The sequence below is a fragment of the Ranitomeya variabilis genome, chromosome 6 (genome assembly GCF_051348905.1).
Source record: "Ranitomeya variabilis isolate aRanVar5 chromosome 6, aRanVar5.hap1, whole genome shotgun sequence".
Taxonomy (NCBI): domain Eukaryota; kingdom Metazoa; phylum Chordata; class Amphibia; order Anura; family Dendrobatidae; genus Ranitomeya; species Ranitomeya variabilis.
In genome coordinates this window covers 138,318,816-138,335,991 of record NC_135237.1, presented here as the reverse complement: position 1 = coordinate 138,335,991, position 17,176 = coordinate 138,318,816, and the positions used below count along the sequence as shown (strand labels likewise).

The 17,176-nt window shown below is 47.9% G+C and overlaps 2 protein-coding genes across 5 annotated transcripts in view; one reads left to right on the top strand and one right to left on the bottom strand.

Moving 5' to 3' along the window:
* Positions 1-2,539, bottom strand: part of NPHP3 (nephrocystin 3) — a 132,542-nt gene extending 130,003 nt beyond the window's left edge. The window contains exon 1 of one of the 3 annotated variants that reach the window (XM_077269047.1): positions 2,465-2,539. The gene's annotated coding sequence lies outside the window, so the exon portion shown is untranslated. Of the gene's footprint in view, positions 1-2,021; positions 2,154-2,464 lie in introns of those variants that run through there. The other 2 variants (XM_077269050.1, XM_077269048.1) reach the window with 2 other exon arrangements.
* Positions 2,540-2,610: 71 nt separating this feature from the next.
* Positions 2,611-17,176, top strand: part of LOC143782010 (intraflagellar transport protein 70A) — an 80,394-nt gene continuing 65,828 nt past the window's right edge. For both annotated transcript variants that reach the window (XM_077269052.1, XM_077269051.1), the window contains exons 1-2: positions 2,611-2,792; positions 16,643-16,708. In XM_077269052.1, the coding sequence (XP_077125167.1) occupies positions 2,739-2,792; positions 16,643-16,708 (120 nt within the window). In that variant the 5' untranslated portion in view covers positions 2,611-2,738. The remainder of the gene's footprint in view (positions 2,793-16,642; positions 16,709-17,176) is intronic.

Here is a 17,176-nt window from a genome sequence, read left to right as displayed (position 1 = left end):
TATACTACAGGGTCTACCTATGGGGTGCTACAATATACTACAGGGTCTACCTATGGGGGTGCTACCTTATACTACAGGGTCTGCCTATGGAGTGCTGCCTTATACTACAGGGTCTGCCTATGCGGGCGCTGCTTTATACTACAGGGTCTGCCTATGGGGTGCTGCCTTGTGCTATAGAGTCTGCCTATGGGGGGTGCATTATACAGTATAGAGTAGGTCTATGGGGAGTGCATTATACTATATTGAGGACTATCTGGTGCATTTTACTATATTGAGGCTATCTAGAGGGTCATCATACAGTGTGGGGATTACAGTGAAAGGGCCATCATACAGTGTTGTAGCCATCAGTTTGGAGGCTACTAAGGGGTCAGTATACTGTGTGGGTGGTAGTATACAGTGAAGGGCCATTATACTGTGTATAAGAGAGCAACATACTGTGTATAGGGGAGCTGTACAGGGGGGAGACTCAGGGCATTATTAAATGTAAAGTGGGCACTTATTGTTATAGGGGAACTCAAGTTACTGTGGCTATCAAAGGGGCACACAGGGCAATATTACTTTCTAGGGGGCAAAATATAGGCACTGTTTCCTAGGGCACTTGCGCCCAGCATTACTATATTATAGAGGGGTGCTTTATAATTTAGAGGGCACAGACAACCACACAGCAGGTGCAGTAATAGGGACACATACGGCAGCAGCGGCTCAGTATTAGGGTATCAGGGGCAGTAATAGGGTCATATACGGCAGCAGCGGCTCAGTATTGGGGTATCAGGTGCAGTAATAGGGACACATACGGCAGCAGCGGCTCACTATTGGGGTATCAGGTGGAGTAATAGGGTCACATACGGCAGCAGCGGCTCAGTATTGGGGTATCAGGGGCAGTAATAGGGACACATATGGCAGCAGCAGCTCAGTATTGGGGTATCAGGGGCAGTAATAGGGACACATACGGCAGCAGCGGCTCAGTATTGGGGTATCAGGGGCAGTAATAGGGACACATATGGCAGCAGCAGCTCAGTATTGGGGTATCAGGTGCGGTAATAGGGACACATACGGCAGCAGCGGCTCAGTATTGGGGTATCAGGTGCAGTAATAGCGAAACACAGGGCAGCAGCGGCTCAGTATTGGGGTATCAGGGGCAGTAATAGGGTCACATACGGCAGCAGCGGCTCAGTATTGGGGTATCAGGTGCAGTAATAGCGAAACACAGGGCAGCAGCGGCTCAGTATTGGGGTATCAGGGGCAGTAATAGGGTCACATACGGCAGCAGCGGCTCAGTATTGGGGTATCAGGTGCAGTAATAGGGTCACATACGGCAGCAGCGGCTCAGTATTGGGGTATCAGGTGCAGTAATAGCGAAACACAGGGCAGCAGCGGCTCAGTATTGGGGTATCAGGGGCAGTAATAGGGTCACATACGGCAGCAGCGGCTCAGTATTGGGGTATCAGGTGCAGTAATAGCGAAACACAGGGCAGCAGAGGCTCAGTATTGGGGTATCAGGTGCAGTAATAGCGAAACACAGGGCAGCAGAGGCTCAGTATTGGGGTATCAGGTGCAGTAATAGCGAAACACAGGGCAGCAGAGGCTCAGTATTGGGGTATCAGGTGCAGTAATAGAGACACATACGGCAGCAGCGGCTCAGTATTGGGGTATCAGCAGGATGAGGAGTTTGTGCAGGTTGGAGATAGATGGTGATGGGGCTGGAATGTGAGAAGTGAAATGTGTCTTTGTTGTATTATCTGCAGACGAGTCCAGGAAGAAGTTGTCATGTCAGTCTGGGGCAGATGGAAAAGACGGGAAAAATGAACGATTCCATCAGAAAGGACGTCAGAGGTAAGTCATTATCTGTAACTGTGCAGTGATCTGTTATATGTTCTGTAGGGCTGGTATCTACCACTGACCATATGGCAGTAATATCGATAGTGGTCTTTATATAGAGATTATCTTCAGTAACAGCGCGGTCATCTGCTGAGGTTCTCATCCATTATTAGGGCGCGTCACCGAGTTGTAATCAAGGTTACCTGGTTAGGGGCCACACAGAAGTTTAGCTCCCCTCGAACCAAAACCCCAGCTACACCGGCTTTTCAAAGAGAAAGAGAAGGGAATAGGAGAGAGGGAGGGAGAGAAGGGGATAGAGAGGGAACAAGATGATAGATGAGATGAGAGAAGGGAAAAGGGGGATATAAAACAGACAAAGAGGAGGGCAGAGAAAGAGAAGGAAGACGAGAGAACAAGATGAGAAGTAGTAGGAGAGCCCGGGCCGAGTCTGCGCAGTTCCTCCGCTCTCTCATGGACCCGCTCTGACTGACACTGATGTGAGACCTGGAGACACAGCCCGGAGCGTCTGTCAGGAGCCCGCACTCCCCTGTACCCTGCACTCCCCTGCACCCTGCACGCTGCGCCCAGTCCTTCCCCTCCCCCATACCGCTGCCCGTCAGCCACTGACACAGAGCCGCGCACTTACTGTTTGGTTGCCAGGGAGCAGGTAACGGTCTCCTATCAGCAGCGGCCGCCGGTCACCAGCACTGCTCGCTACCAATAAAGTTTATTGTGTTCAGAGGCAGGAAAAAAAAAAACCTGCTGAATTGGCGAATCAGCGTCACTATCACTAGGGAGGCGTGGTTACTGGGCTCGGCTTCCGGTTGGTTGCTAGGCAGCTGTGTGAGCGGCCTTGGTTACTGGGATCTGGTAGAGAAGATCGGGGATTACTCTGAGAGTATAGTGACATCCCATCGGGAATGGCCGGCCTGCAGATCAAGGACGGGGAGTACACCGCCACCATCTACAAGCTGGTGAGCCTGAGTACTGCATGACGCTGGGTGTTGTCAGGGGGTCTTCTCTGAGTCCGGCCTTGCTCCTGAACAAATGGCTCCCCCTCACATCTTCACTAGGGGGTTATGGTGGATTACTAAAAAGGCAGTTTTTTTGCACCATCAGCGCCACCTTTGTGTATGGGCTACATCTGGTATTGCAGCACACCCCTGTCACTAGAACCTGTGTAAGGGCTCACGCCCACGTGCCATGAAATCGGACAAATTCAATCTGATAATTAATCAGATTGAATTCGGATCAATGTTAATCTATGATGGTGGTTTTTTTCCAGCTCGGATCACATCCCGCAATAGAAGTCAATGGGTGCGAGAAAAAACTTGCACAGCACTTGCACCATGCGAGTACTGTCTGCTTTTTACGCATCGGTGTCCCTTGAAAATCATATGCGGCTACAGTATATGGAAAATCACACTGACAGGTTAGAATAGAAAAGATACACTACATGTATACACGTAGAATAGGTGTATATACTGTGTATATCTACTATATAATTGTCTAAGGGTCACTTCCGTCTGTCTGTCTGTCATGGATATTCATTGGTCGCAGCTTCTGTCTGCCATGGAAATACAAGTCGCTGATTGGTCGTGGCAAAACAGTAGTATACTACGTGGCTCTGTGCTGTATACTACGTGGCTGGGCTATATACTACGTGGCTCTGTGCTGTATACTACGTGGCTGGGCAATATACTATGTGGCTGGGCAATATACTATGTGGCTGGGCAATATACTATGTAGCTGGGCAAAATACTATGTGGCTGGGCAATATACTATGTGGCTGGGCAATATACTATGTGGCTGGGAATATACTACGTGACTGAGCAGTATACTACGTGTCTGTGCTCTATACTACGTGTCTGTGCTGTATACTACGTGGCTCTGTGCTGTATACTATGTGACTGGGCATTATGTGGCTGGGCAATTTACTATGTGGCTGGGCAATATACTATGTGGGTGGGCAATATACTACGTGGTTGGGCAATATACTGCGTGGCTGGGCAATATACTACGTGGCTGGGCAATATACTACGTGGCTGGGCAATATACTACGTGGGCTGTGCAATGTACTACGTGGACATGCATATTCTAGAATACCCGATGCGTTAGAATCGGGCCACCATCTAGTATCTATATAACTGTCTAAGGGGTACTTCTGTCTGTCGCGGAAATCCTGGCCACGACCAATCAGCGACAGGCACAGTTCGGTCGCGAATTGGCCCCTCCCTACTCCCCTCCAGTCAGCAGCCAGATAGAGTTTTAGCAGTCCGTTAACGCTGCTACTAACCCTGTGAGACCAACTTTTTACTATTGATGCTGCCTATGCAGCATCAATAGTAAAAATATATAATTTAAAAAAAAACACATTCTATTCCCACCTTCCGGCACCTTTCCCGCTCCTCGCGACGCTCCGTTCCCAAGAATGCATTTCGGCAATGACCGGAGATGACGTAGCGGTCTTGCGAGATGATGATGTAGTGGTCTCGCGAGACCACTACGTCATCACGTTTTATTGCCGCAATGCATTCTTGGGACCAGAGCGTCGCGAGGAGCATCGCTAAACGTCTGAGCTGGATCCGGGGTCCGCCGGAAGGTGAGTATATAACTATTTTTTATTTCAATTCTTTTTTTAACAGGGATATTGTGCCCACATTACTATATACTACGTGGGCTGTGTTATATACTACGTGGGCTGTGTTATATACTACGTCACTGTGCTATATACTACGTGGGTTGTGCTATATACTACGTGGCTGTGCAATATACTGCGTGGCTGTGCAATATACTGCGTAGCTGGGCAATATACCTCGTGGCTGTGCTATATACTACGTGGCTGTGTTATATACTGCGTGGGCTGTTCTATATACTACGTGTGCTGTGCTATATACTATGTGGCTGTGTTATATACTGCGTGGCTGTGTTATATACTACGTGGGCTGTGCTATATACTACGTGGCTGTGCAATATACCACGTGGCTGTGTTTTATACTATGTGGGCTGTGTTTTATACTACATGGGCTGTGCTATATACTACGTGGGCTGTGTTATATACTACGTGGGCTGTGTTATATACTACGTGGGCTGTGTTATATACTACGTGGGCTGTGTTATATACTAGGTGGGCTGTGTTAATATACTGCGTGGGCTGTCCTATATGCTACATGTGCTGTGCTATATACTACGTGGGCTGTGCTATATACTACTATACATATTCTAGAATACCCAATGCGTTAGAATTGGGCCACCATCTAGTATATGTATATGTCAGTGGCACATATATACCGTATTTTTCCGACTATAAGACGCATTTTTTCCCCAAAAAAATTGTGAGGAAAATGGGGGGTGCGTCTTATAGTTGGAATGCAGGCTCACCGGCATTGTGGCAGCGACAGAGGAGCGGGGATGATGTGGCGCGGTGAGCGGTATGGCGTGAGCAGGGTCCCTCCCACATTTGCGGTGACGCCGCGGCCCGGTATTGTAGGAGAGCAGCAGAGCTGGGTGAGTTACGGCTTTTCCGGTGGCGGTGGCCATCTTCCTGAGGCCGCGCGTGCGCAGATTGAGTTTTCTGCTTCCTGGGGCTTCAGGAAAATGGCCGCGGGAGGCCGCGCGTGCGCAGATTGAGATCGCGGCGGCCATTTTCCTGAAGCCGAGTTCGCAGATTGAGATCTCGGCTTCAGGAAAATGGCCGCCGCGATCTCCATCTGCGCACACGCGGCCTCCCGCGGCCATTTTCCTGAAGCCCTGGGAAGCAGAGTACTGAATCTGCGCACGCGCGGCCTCAGGAAGATGGCCGCCGCCACCGGGAAAACCGTGACTCACTCAGCTCTGCTGCTCTCCTTCAATACCGGGCCGCGGCGTCACCTCAAATGTGGAAGGGACCCTGGCCGCCACCACCTGAGGAAGTGACCGCACATCTGCCACCGCCAAAGCACTGCCACAACCTCCCCATGGACACCAGGCCATGGCGTCGCCCACCTAAGCAGGATGGGACCCTGCTCAGGTGCACGCCGTTCCGCCCACCGCACCTCAGCATCACCTCACCTCTGCCACCACCATGCTTCCTGTGACACTGCTCTGCCACTGCCTGCTCTCAGGTAAGAGATCTTAAATTCAGACAATAAGACGGACCCCCATCTTATAAAAAATATTTTTTTCTGCAATTTCACCCCAAATTTGGAGTGCGTCTTATGGTACGGTGCGTCTTATAGTCCGAAAAATACGGTGTGTGTGTGTGTGTATATATATATATATACATATATATATATATATATATATATATATATATATATACACAGGGTGGGCCATTTATATATATACTGGAAGCCTGTGCTAGCATTTCTTCTGCTGTGTTGCTATCAGTGTGTCAAGAGTGGGAGAAGAGGGTTGCATTGACAATCCAACACAATGGGCAGCACTTTGAACACATTTTATAAGTGGTCATAAACTTGTAAATAACTCATGAAAGAGTAAAGTTACGTTAAAACCAAGCACACCATTGTTTTTCTTGTGAAATTCTCAATAAGTTTGATGTGTCACATGACCCTCTTCCCATTGGAAAAAATAAAGTTGGATCCAAAATGGCTGACTTCAAAATGGCCGCCATGGTCACCACCCATCTTGAAAAGTTTTCCCCCTCCCATATACTAATGTGCCACAAACAGGAAGTTGATATCACCAACCATTCCCATTTTATTTAGGTGTATCCATATAAATGGCCCACCCTGTATATCTTTATATTTCATAGACAGATGGATGGAAGAATAGCCGGTAATTCATTTGTCGGCTTCTGTAAACTCAATGCAGGAGCCGACAGGATAGAAGAGATGGATTGCATATAGTAAATCCATGCAGAATAGTTAGATATATAGATGTTAGTAACCAATATAAATAGTATATTGTGTGTGCAAATTAGGGGACATGTCTTTAATAAAAGAATCTTTCCGGGGAACAAAATGGCGTGGGCTCCCGTGCAATTTTCTGCACAAGAGAGGGAAAGCCAGCGACTGGGGGACTGATGTTTATAGCTTAGGAAGGGGTTAATACCCATGGATCTTCCCAGTCTATGAATATCAGCCCGCAGCTGTATATTTAGCCTTTACTGGCTATTAAAATAGGGGGACCCCCCAAAAATGACATGAGATCCCCTTTTAATTAATAGCCAGAAAAGGCTATGCAGTCAGCTGCAGGCTGATATTCATAGCCTAGGAAGGGGCCATGGATATTGGCCCCCCGGCTACAAGCACCAGCACACAGCTGTAAGTTGCGCCAATTCCGGCACTTAGCCTCTCTCTTCCCACTGCCCTGTAGCGGTGGCATATGAGGTAATAGGGGGTTAATGTCACCTTTGTATTGTAAGGTGACATCAAGCCGGCTTAGTAATGGAGAGGTGTCAATAAGACACCTATCCATTACTAATCCTATAGTTGTTAATGGGTTAAAAAAAGACACAGCCAGAAAAAAGTATTTTAATGAAATAAAACACTAAACACTGTTTGACCATTTTATTGTTTCTGCTAATCCATGCGACGCCCTCGATCTCGTGTAAAAAATTAAAAACCAACAATATACCCATACCTGTCCGGCGTTCAGTCCCACGCCGTAATCCATATCTGGGGTATATACAGTTTACAACCAGGAGTGGTGCTAATGCCACCTTTCCCGGCTGCAAACTACTGGGGAATGTATGAAATGTTGCCAGCGCAGCTTCAGAGACTAGCGCTGACGTCACTGAAGCTGCGCTCCCTCACAGCCTGAACTCAGATGGACTCTTCAGCGTGGGAAAATGCCAGCTGATTTTCCCACGCTCAAGAGTTCAGTGCAGGTCAGGCTGTGAGGGAGGCAGGATCAGTGACATCACCTCTATTCACTGAAGCTGTTCTCGCAGCCGGCATGAACTACTGTGACCTCATCCCTGGCATTTTCCCACTGTCCCAAAGTCACAGCAAAAAAAATTTCAAAAATACACATATTTGGTATCACCACGTTCAGAATCGCCCAATCTATCAAAATATAAAAATAATTAATCTGATCGGTAAACGGCGTAACAAGAGAAAAAATCAAAGTATCAGAATTACATTTTTTTGTTCACCACAACATTGCAATAAAATGCAATAATGGGCGATAGAAATATCGTATCTGCCCTAAAATGGTATCAATAAAAATGTCAGCTTGGTGCGCAAAAAATAAGACCTCACCCGGCCCCAGATTCTGAAAAGTGGAGACTCTACGGGTATCAGAAAATGGCAACACCTTTTTGTTTTTAACAAATTTTGTAATTTTTTTCACCACTTAAATAAAAAATCCTGGACATGTTTGGTTTCTACGAACTCATAATAACCTGGAGAACCATACTGGCTGGTGAACATGGTAAAAAAAAAAAAAAATTGTGGGATTGCACTTTTTTTTCCAATTTCACCTCAATTTTTTCACCTTTTCCAGTACACGATATGGTAATATCAATGGTGTCAAAAGTGCAACTCGTCCCTCAAAAAACAAGCCCTCACATGGCCAAATTGACTGAAAAATTATAAGTTATGGCTCTGTTATGAAGGGGAGCAAAGAACAAAAATGGGAAATCCCAAGGGGTTTAAGGAAACTGTTGCTCGATTCTCACTGCCCAAGCCACAGGCAGCATGAATCACAGCCTTGCTGCACAATTGCAACCAGGTATGTTTTTCTCGCAAACATTTTGGCATGTATAGGAAAGCAGTTTGAAGAGCTCTTCCACGGTGCTCCACGCTTTAGGTGATTTACAGCTCTTTGCCACACGGGTATGTCAGAAGTTGTAGACAGTTGTACTGCATCCAGCTACAGAAGGTCTTTGCGTTTGGCTTTGCAGACACCATCTTAACCATTCTGATTCTTTGACTCAGTGGCTTCCTTTTTCCAGCTTTAATTGACACACCTGGACCTGGGTGTTTATAGACTCCCAGTCTGCTGCTGGGAATTGCCGGTGATATTTACATTTTGCCCTGATGAGGCTTGGAGCTATAGTAGTCGGCTATCTTCCTCTTTGGTGTTGCTGAGGACGTCTGTGTTACATCTCTGAGTCTACTCAAGATAAGTGTTCCCCTTGTTTGTGTATCCCAGCTGTCTTTAGTGGTAATGGGGATTGACTAGTGCTCACATCGTCCTTCCCTAAGCAGGGCTTATTGCCAAGGTCAGGCAGGGATTAGGTTTCTGCTCGGTGGTATGTGCAGAACCTATATAGGGACGTTTAGGGCAGACAGGGTGACTTTAGATCTGCCTAGGGGTCTCCACTCCCCCATTACCTAGAGTTGGGCTCCTTTCTCCTCATCCCTTCATGTCGCACTTAGTCTTTCCTGCACTGTGCGACACTCTCTCCCTATGTGTGCACAAGAAGACGCCGGCCAAGGATGGCTTGCCCTGGACTACCTCATCTCTGCTCTTCAAACTATGTTTTCTGTAAAACTCTGTAGCGTTTCAGAGAAAAAACATACTTGACTGCAATCGTACAACTAATTTCTACTGCCTGTGATTTGGGCAGTAAGTAACGAATAAAGCTGCACTCGGTCACGCTATAGCATGCAAACATGAAATATATGAAATTGGAATTGCGTTACTGCTCTAGAAAATAAGAAAAAAACGAAGACACTAAGCGCATAAATTGGCCAATTCATATGTGCCCAGCAGCCGCGATAAGGCGATTCTCTTTGCTGGGAACCTGCCTAATGTGAGTCCTCTCGTGGCTTAGGCCTCTTTCACAATTCCATCATTTAGCTCCCGTCGAAATCCGTACTTTTTTGAAAAAAACAGGATCCTGCAAATTTTTCTGCAGGATCCTGTTTTTTCTCATAGACTTGCATTAGCGACGGATTGTGACGCATGGCCATCCGTTTCATCCATCGTGCACTGGATCCATCGAAAAATTGCTGTCCATCGGGCAGAGAAAGCATTCAGAGGAACGTTTTTTCTGCACGTCGGAAAATCGGTCAGCGACGGGTCCTGCGCTGTCCGTCGTTGGCTTTAATGGAAGCCTATGGACGCAGGATCTGTCGCTGACCATCAAAAACTGGAATCCAGCGAAGTATCCCGTTTTTTTTATTCTGAGCATGCCTGGAAGGATTTTCTAGTCAGGGGGAATCTCTCTCTCTCCACAATTTTATACATTGAAATTCAGGCAGCGCCTAATTCGACGCATCCGTCAGGAAACTGGATGCGTTACATCCTTTTTTCACAATTTTTAAGACATCCGTCCATACGTCGCATCGACACATTCTGACAGCCACCTACCGACAGAAGTGTGAGAAAAGCCTTACAGGTACACATGAATTGGCCAATTTATGTGCTAAGTATTCTATTTTTTTCCTATTATCTAGAGCAGTAATGCAATGCCAATTTCATATATTTTATGTTTGCATGCTATAGCGCTACAGAGTGCAGCTTTATTTGTTGGTTATATATGGAGGTGGCTACTCTTAGTAAGCACCTGTACACACCTGTTTTCTGTTTGGAAGTGAGGGACAGTCTTTTGCTCTTTGTGGTTTGGACAGTGACAGGTTCCCTTTTACTCCTGAGCTCAGTGTCTCACCCTCTCCCCATGCAGTAGGATAAGGGCAGTGACAGGTTCTCTTTTACCCCTGAGCTCAGCGTCTCACCTCTCCCCATGCAGTAGGATAAGGGCAGTGACAGGTTCCCTTTTACTCCTGAGCTTAGCGCCTCACCCTCTCTCCATGCAGTAGGATAAGGGCAGTGACAGGTTCCCTTTTACTCCTGAGCTTAGCGCCTCACCCTCTCCCCATGCAGTAAGATAAGGGCAGTGACAGGTTCCCTTTTACCCCTGAGCTCAGCGTCTCACCCTCTCTCCATGCAGTAGGATAAGGGCAGTGACAGGTTCCCTTTTACCCCTGAGCTCAGCGCCTCACCCTCTCCCCATGCAGTAGGATAAGGGCAGTGACAGGTTCCCTTTTACCCCTGAGCTCAGCGCCTCACCCTCTCCCCATGCAGTAGGATAAGGGCAGTGACAGGTTCCCTTTTACTCCTGAGCTCTGCGTCTCACCCTCTCTCCATGCAGTAGGATAAGGGCAGTGACAGGTTCCCTTTTACTCCTGAGCTTAGCGCCTCACCCTCTCCCCATGCAGTAAGATAAGGGCAGTGACAGGTTCCCTTTTACCCCTGAGCTCAGCGTCTCACCCTCTCTCCATGCAGTAGGATAAGGGCAGTGACAGGTTCCCTTTTACCCCTGAGCTCAGCGCCTCACCCTCTCCCCATGCAGTAGGATAAGGGCAGTGACAGGTTCCCTTTTACCCCTGAGCTCAGCGCCTCACCCTCTCCCCATGCAGTAGGATAAGGGCAGTGACAGGTTCCCTTTTACCCCTGAGCTCAGCGTCTCACCCTCTCTCCATGCAGTAGGATAAGGGCAGTGACAGGTTCCCTTTTACCCCTGAGCTCAGCGTCTCACCCTCTCTCCATGCAGTAGGATAAGGGCAGTGACAGGTTCCCTTTTACCCCTGAGCTCAGCGCCTCACCCTCTCCCCATGCAGTAAGATAAGGGCAGTGACAGGTTCCCTTTTACTCCTGAGCTTAGCGCCTCACCCTCTCTCCATGCAGTAGGATAAGGGCAGTGACAGGTTCCCTTTTACCCCTGAGCTCAGCGCCTCACCCTCTCCCCATGCAGTCGGATAAGGGCAGTGACAGGTTCCCTTTTACCCCTGAGCTCAGCGTCTCACCCTCTCTCCATGCAGTAGGATAAGGGCAGTGACAGGTTCCCTTTTACCCCTGAGCTCAGCGTCTCACCCTCTCTCCATGCAGTAGGATAAGGGCAGTGACAGGTTCCCTTTTACCCCTGAGCTCAGCGTCTCACCCTCTCTCCATGCAGTAGGATAAGGGCAGTGACAGGTTCCCTTTTACCCCTGAGCTCAGCGTCTCACCCTCTCTCCATGCAGTAGGATAAGGGCAGTGACAGGTTCCCTTTTACCCCTGAGCTCAGCGCCTCACCCTCTCTCCATGCAGTAGGATAAGGGCAGTGACAGGTTCCCTTTTACTCCTGAGCTCAGCGTCTCACCCTCTCTCCATGCAGTAGGATAAGGGCAGTGACAGGTTCCCTTTTACCCCTGAGCTCAGCGTCTCACCCTCTCTCCATGCAGTAGGATAAGGGCAGTGACAGGTTCCCTTTTACCCCTGAGCTCAGCGTCTCACCCTCTCCCCATGCAGTAAGATAAGGGCAGTGACAGGTTCCCTTTTACTCCTGAGCTCAGCGTCTCACCCTCTCCCCATGCAGTAAGATAAGGGCAGTGACAGGTTCCCTTTTACCCCTGAGCTCAGCGTCTCACCCTCTCTCCATGCAGTAGGATAAGGGCAGTGACAGGTTCCCTTTTACCCCTGAGCTCAGCGCCTCACCCTCTCCCCATGCAGTAAGATAAGGGCAGTGACAGGTTCCCTTTTACTCCTGAGCTCAGCGTCTCACCCTCTCCCCATGCAGTAAGATAAGGGCAGTGCCAGGTTCTCTTTTACCCCTGAGCTCAGCGCCTCACCCTCTCCCCATGCAGTAAGATAAGGGCAGTGACAGGTTCCCTTTTACTCCTGAGCTCAGCGCCTCACCTCTCTCCATACAGTAGGATAAGGGCAGTGACAGGTTCCCTTTTACCCCTGAGCTCAGCGCCTCACCCTCTCCCGATGCAGTAGGAAAAGGGCAGTGACAGATTCCCTTTTACTCCTGAGCTCAGCGTCTCACCGTCTCCCCGTGCAGTAGGAAAAGGGCAGTGACAGGTTCCCTTTTACTCCTGAGCTCAGCGCCTCACCCTCTCCCCATGCAGTAGGAAAAGGGCAGTGACAGGTTCCCTTTTACCCCTGAGCTCAGCGCCTCACCCTCTCCCCATGCAGTAAGATAAGGGCAGTGACAGGTTCCCTTTTACCCGTGAGCTCAGCGCCTCACCCTCTCCCCATGCAGTAGGAAAAGGGCAGTGACAGGTTCCCTTTTACCCCTGAGCTCAGCGCCTCACCCTCTCCCCATGCAGTAAGATAAGGGCAGTGACAGGTTCCCTTTTACCCGTGAGCTCAGCGCCTCACCCTCTCCCCATGCAGTAGGATAAGGGCAGTGACAGGTTCCCTTTTACTCCTGAGCTTAGCGCCTCACCCTCTCTCCATGCAGTAGGATAAGGGCAGTGACAGGTTCCCTTTTACCCCTGAGCTCAGCGTCTCACCTCTCCCCATGCTGTAGGATAATGGCAGTGACAGGTTCTCTTTTACTCCTGAGCTCAGCGTCTCACCCTCTCCCCATGCTGTAGGATAAAGGCAGTGACAGGTTCCCTTTTACTCCTGAGCTCAGCTTCTCACCCTCTCCCCATGCAGTAGGATAAAGGCAGTGACAGGTTCCCTTTTACTCCTGAGCTCAGCTTCTCACCCTCTCCCCATGCAGTAGAATAAGGGCAGTGACAGGTTCCCTTTTACTCCTGAGCTCTGCGCCTCACCTCTCTCCATACAGTAGGATAAGGGCAGTGACAGGCTCCCTTTTACTCCTGAGCTTAGCGCCTCACCCTCTCTCCATGCAGTAGGATAAGGGCAGTGACAGGTTCCCTTTTACTCCTGAGCTCAGCTTCTCACCCTCTCCCCATGCTGTAGGATAAAGGCAGTGACAGGTTCCCTTTTACTCCTGAGCTCAGCTTCTCACCCTCTCCCCATGCAGTAGGATAAAGGCAGTGACAGGTTCCCTTTTACTCCTGAGCTCAGCTTCTCACCCTCTCCCCATGCAGTAGAATAAGGGCAGTGACAGGTTCCCTTTTACTCCTGAGCTCTGCGCCTCACCTCTCTCCATACAGTAGGATAAGGGCAGTGACAGGCTCCCTTTTACCCCTGAGCTCAGCGTCTCACCCTCTCCCCATGCAGTAGGAAATGGGCAGTGACAGGTTCCCTTTTATTATTATTATTATTGTTATTATTATTTATTTATATAGCACCATTGATTCCATCCATTGATTCCATGGTGCTGTACATGAGAAGGGGTCACATACAAGTTACAGATATCACTTACAGTAAACAAACTAACAATGACAGACTGATACAGAGGGGCGAGGACCCTGCCCTTGCGGGCTTACATTCTACAGGATTACGGGGAAGGAGACAATAGGTTGGGGGTTGCTGCAGCTCCGGTGTTGGTGAGGCAGTAGATCCAGTAGTGGTGAGGAGGCAGCAGGGTCAGTGCAGGCTGTAGGCTTTCTTGAAGAGGTGGGTTTTCAGGTTCCGTCTGAAGGATCCGAATGTGGTTAATAGTCGGACAAGCTGGGGCAAAGAATTCCAGAGGATGGGGGATATTCGGGAGAAGTCTTGGAGGCGATTGGATGAGGAGCGAATAAGTGTGGAGGAGAGAAGGAGGTCTTGGGAGGACCGGAGATTACGTGAGGGAAGATATCGGGAGATTAGTTCAGAGATATATGGAGGAGACAGGCTATGGATGGCTTTGTAGGTCAGTATTAGTAATTTGAACTGGATACGCTGAGGGAATGGGAGCCAGTGAAGAGATTTGCAGACGGGGGAAGCAGAGGAGTAGCGAGGAGAGAGATGAATTAGTCGGTCAGCATAGTTAAGGATGGACTGGAGAGGTGCAAGGGTGTTAGCAGGGAGGCCGCAGAAAAGGATGTTGCAGTAGTCAAGGCGGGAGATGATGAGGACATGCACAAGCATTTTAGTAGATTGACGGTTGAGGAAAGGACGGATTCTGGAGATATTTTTGAGCTGGAGGCGACAGGAGGTGGAAAGAGCTTGGATGGGCGGTTTGAAGGACAGGGCAGAGTCGACGGTTACTCCAAGGCAGCGGACTTCTGGTACGGGGGAAAGCATGATGTCATTGATTACTCCTGATTACTTTTACTCCTAAGCTCAGCGTCTCACCCTTTCCCCATGCTGTAGGATAAGGGCAGTGACAGGTTCCCATATACTCCTGAGCTCAGCATTTCACCCTCTCCCCATGCAGTAAGATAAGGGCAGTAACAGGTTCCCTTTTACTCCTGAGCTCAGCGTCTCACCCTCTCCCCATGCAGTAAGATAAGGGCAGTGACAGGTTCCCTTTTACCCCTGAGCTCAGCGTCTCACCCTGTCTCCCCATGCAGTAGGATACAGTGCCTTGCAAAAGCATTCGGCCCCCTGGAACTTTTCAACATATCATGCTTCAAACATAGAGATAACAAATATAAATTTTTGGTGAAGAATCAACAACAAGTGGAACACAATTATGAAGTTGAACAAAATGTATTGGTTATTTTAAATTTTTGTGGAAATTCAAAAACTGAAAAGTGGGGCGTTCAATATTATTCGGCCCCTTTAACTTAATACTTTGTTGCGCCACCTTTTGCTGCAATTACAGCTGCAAGTCGCTTGGGGTATGTCTCTATCAGTTTTGTACATCGAGAGACTGAAATTCTTGCCAATTCTTCCTTGGCAAACAGCTCGAGCTCAGTGAGGTTTGATGGAGATCGTTTGTGAACAGCAGGTTTCAGCTCTTTCCACAGATTCTCGATTGGATTGAGGTCTGGACTTTGACTTGGCTATTCTAGCACCTGAATACGGTTATTTGTGAACCATTCCATTGTTGATTTTGCTTTATGTTTGGGATCATTGTCTTTTTGGAAGACAAATCTCCATCCCAGTCTCAGGTCTTTTGCAGACTCCAACATGTTTTGTTCAAGAATGGTCCTGTATTTGGCTCCATCCATCTTCCCATCAATTTATCCATCTTCCCTGTCCCTGCTGAAGAAAAGCAGGCCCAAACCATGATGCTGCCACCACCATGTTTGACAGTGGGGATGGTGTGTTCAGGGTGATGAGCTGTGTTGCCTTTACACCAAACATATCGTTTGGCATTGGCAAAATGTTCGATTTTTGGTTTCATCTGACCAGAGCACCTTCTTCCACATGTTTGGTGTGTCTCCCAGGTGGCTTGTTGCAAACTTTAAACGACACTTTTTATGGATATCTTTGAGAAATGGCTTTCTTATTGCCACTCTTCCATAAAGGCCAGATTTGTGCAGTATACGACTGATTGTTGTCCTATGGACAGACTGTCCCACCTCAGCTCTAGATCTCTGCAGTTCATCCAGAGTGATCATGGACCTCTTGGCTGCATCTCTTATCAGTCTTCTCCTTGTTGGAGATGAAAGTTTAGAGGGACGGCCGGGTCTTGGTAGATTTGCAGTGGTATGATACTCCTTCCATTTCAATATGATCGCTTGCACAGTGCTCCTTGGGATGTTTAAAGTTTTGGAAATCATTTTGTATCCAGATCCGGCTTTAAACTTCTCCACAACAGTATCACGGACCTGCCTGTTGTGTTCCTTGGTCTTCATGATGCTCTCTGTGCTTCAAACAGAACCCTGAGACTATCTCAGAGCAGGTACATTTATATGGAGACTTGATTACACACAGGTGGATTATATTTATCATCATTAGGCATTTAGGACAACATTGGATCATTCAGAGATCCACAATAAACTTCTGGAGTGAGTTTGCTGCACTGAAAGTAAAGGGGCCGAATAATATTACACACCCCACTTTTCAGTTTTTGACTTTCCACAAAAATTTAAAATAACCAATAAATTTTGTTCAACTTCACAATTGTGTTCCACTTGTTGTTGATCCTTCACCAAAAATTTACATTTGGTATCTTTATGTTTGAAGCATGATATGTGGGAAAAGGTTGAAAAGTTCCAGGGGGCCGAATACTTTCGCAAGGCACTGTAAGGGCAGTGACAGGCACACTATTGACAGCTTGATACAATCCACCTCCTTTTATGGAGATATGATTATACACGTATTATCCTATATAAATAATGGGAAATGATCACTTCTGCTTTTATTTTCTCAGATAAAGGAAGGAAGATATGGAGAAGCCGTGCAGGTACTCCACATCGAACTGCAAAAACAGTATCGGGTAACGTCATGTTAATACTAGTGATTATACGTCTGGATTTTTCTACTTAGTGAATATGATATATACTCCAGTGCGGATATGCGCAGAGCCGGGGGGATGCTGCCTCTGGGTAATCTGAGGGAACAGTCAAGCTATGAGCAGGTGTGCAGCACTTTCATTGGGGGGGGCGGGTGCGAATGGTGCATTTAGCCCGTGGCCACACCAAGGGTGCATCAAGAGGCCCTCATTTGCATATCATATGAAATGAAAATGTTTTTCTGTCTAACGAAAGAGGTAAAATCTCTTCTGCAGGTGTGACAGATATAGGGTCTACGTCCCAGAGGGAAATGTATAAGTAGTTTACATCTCGTTTTGGGAGTCTCAGACTACTTTTTTGTATTCCCATCTTCAAGATCCTAACCCAGTATGGAGTAGGTGTAATATTAATATACAGGTGCTTCTCACAAAATTAGAATATCATCAAAAAGT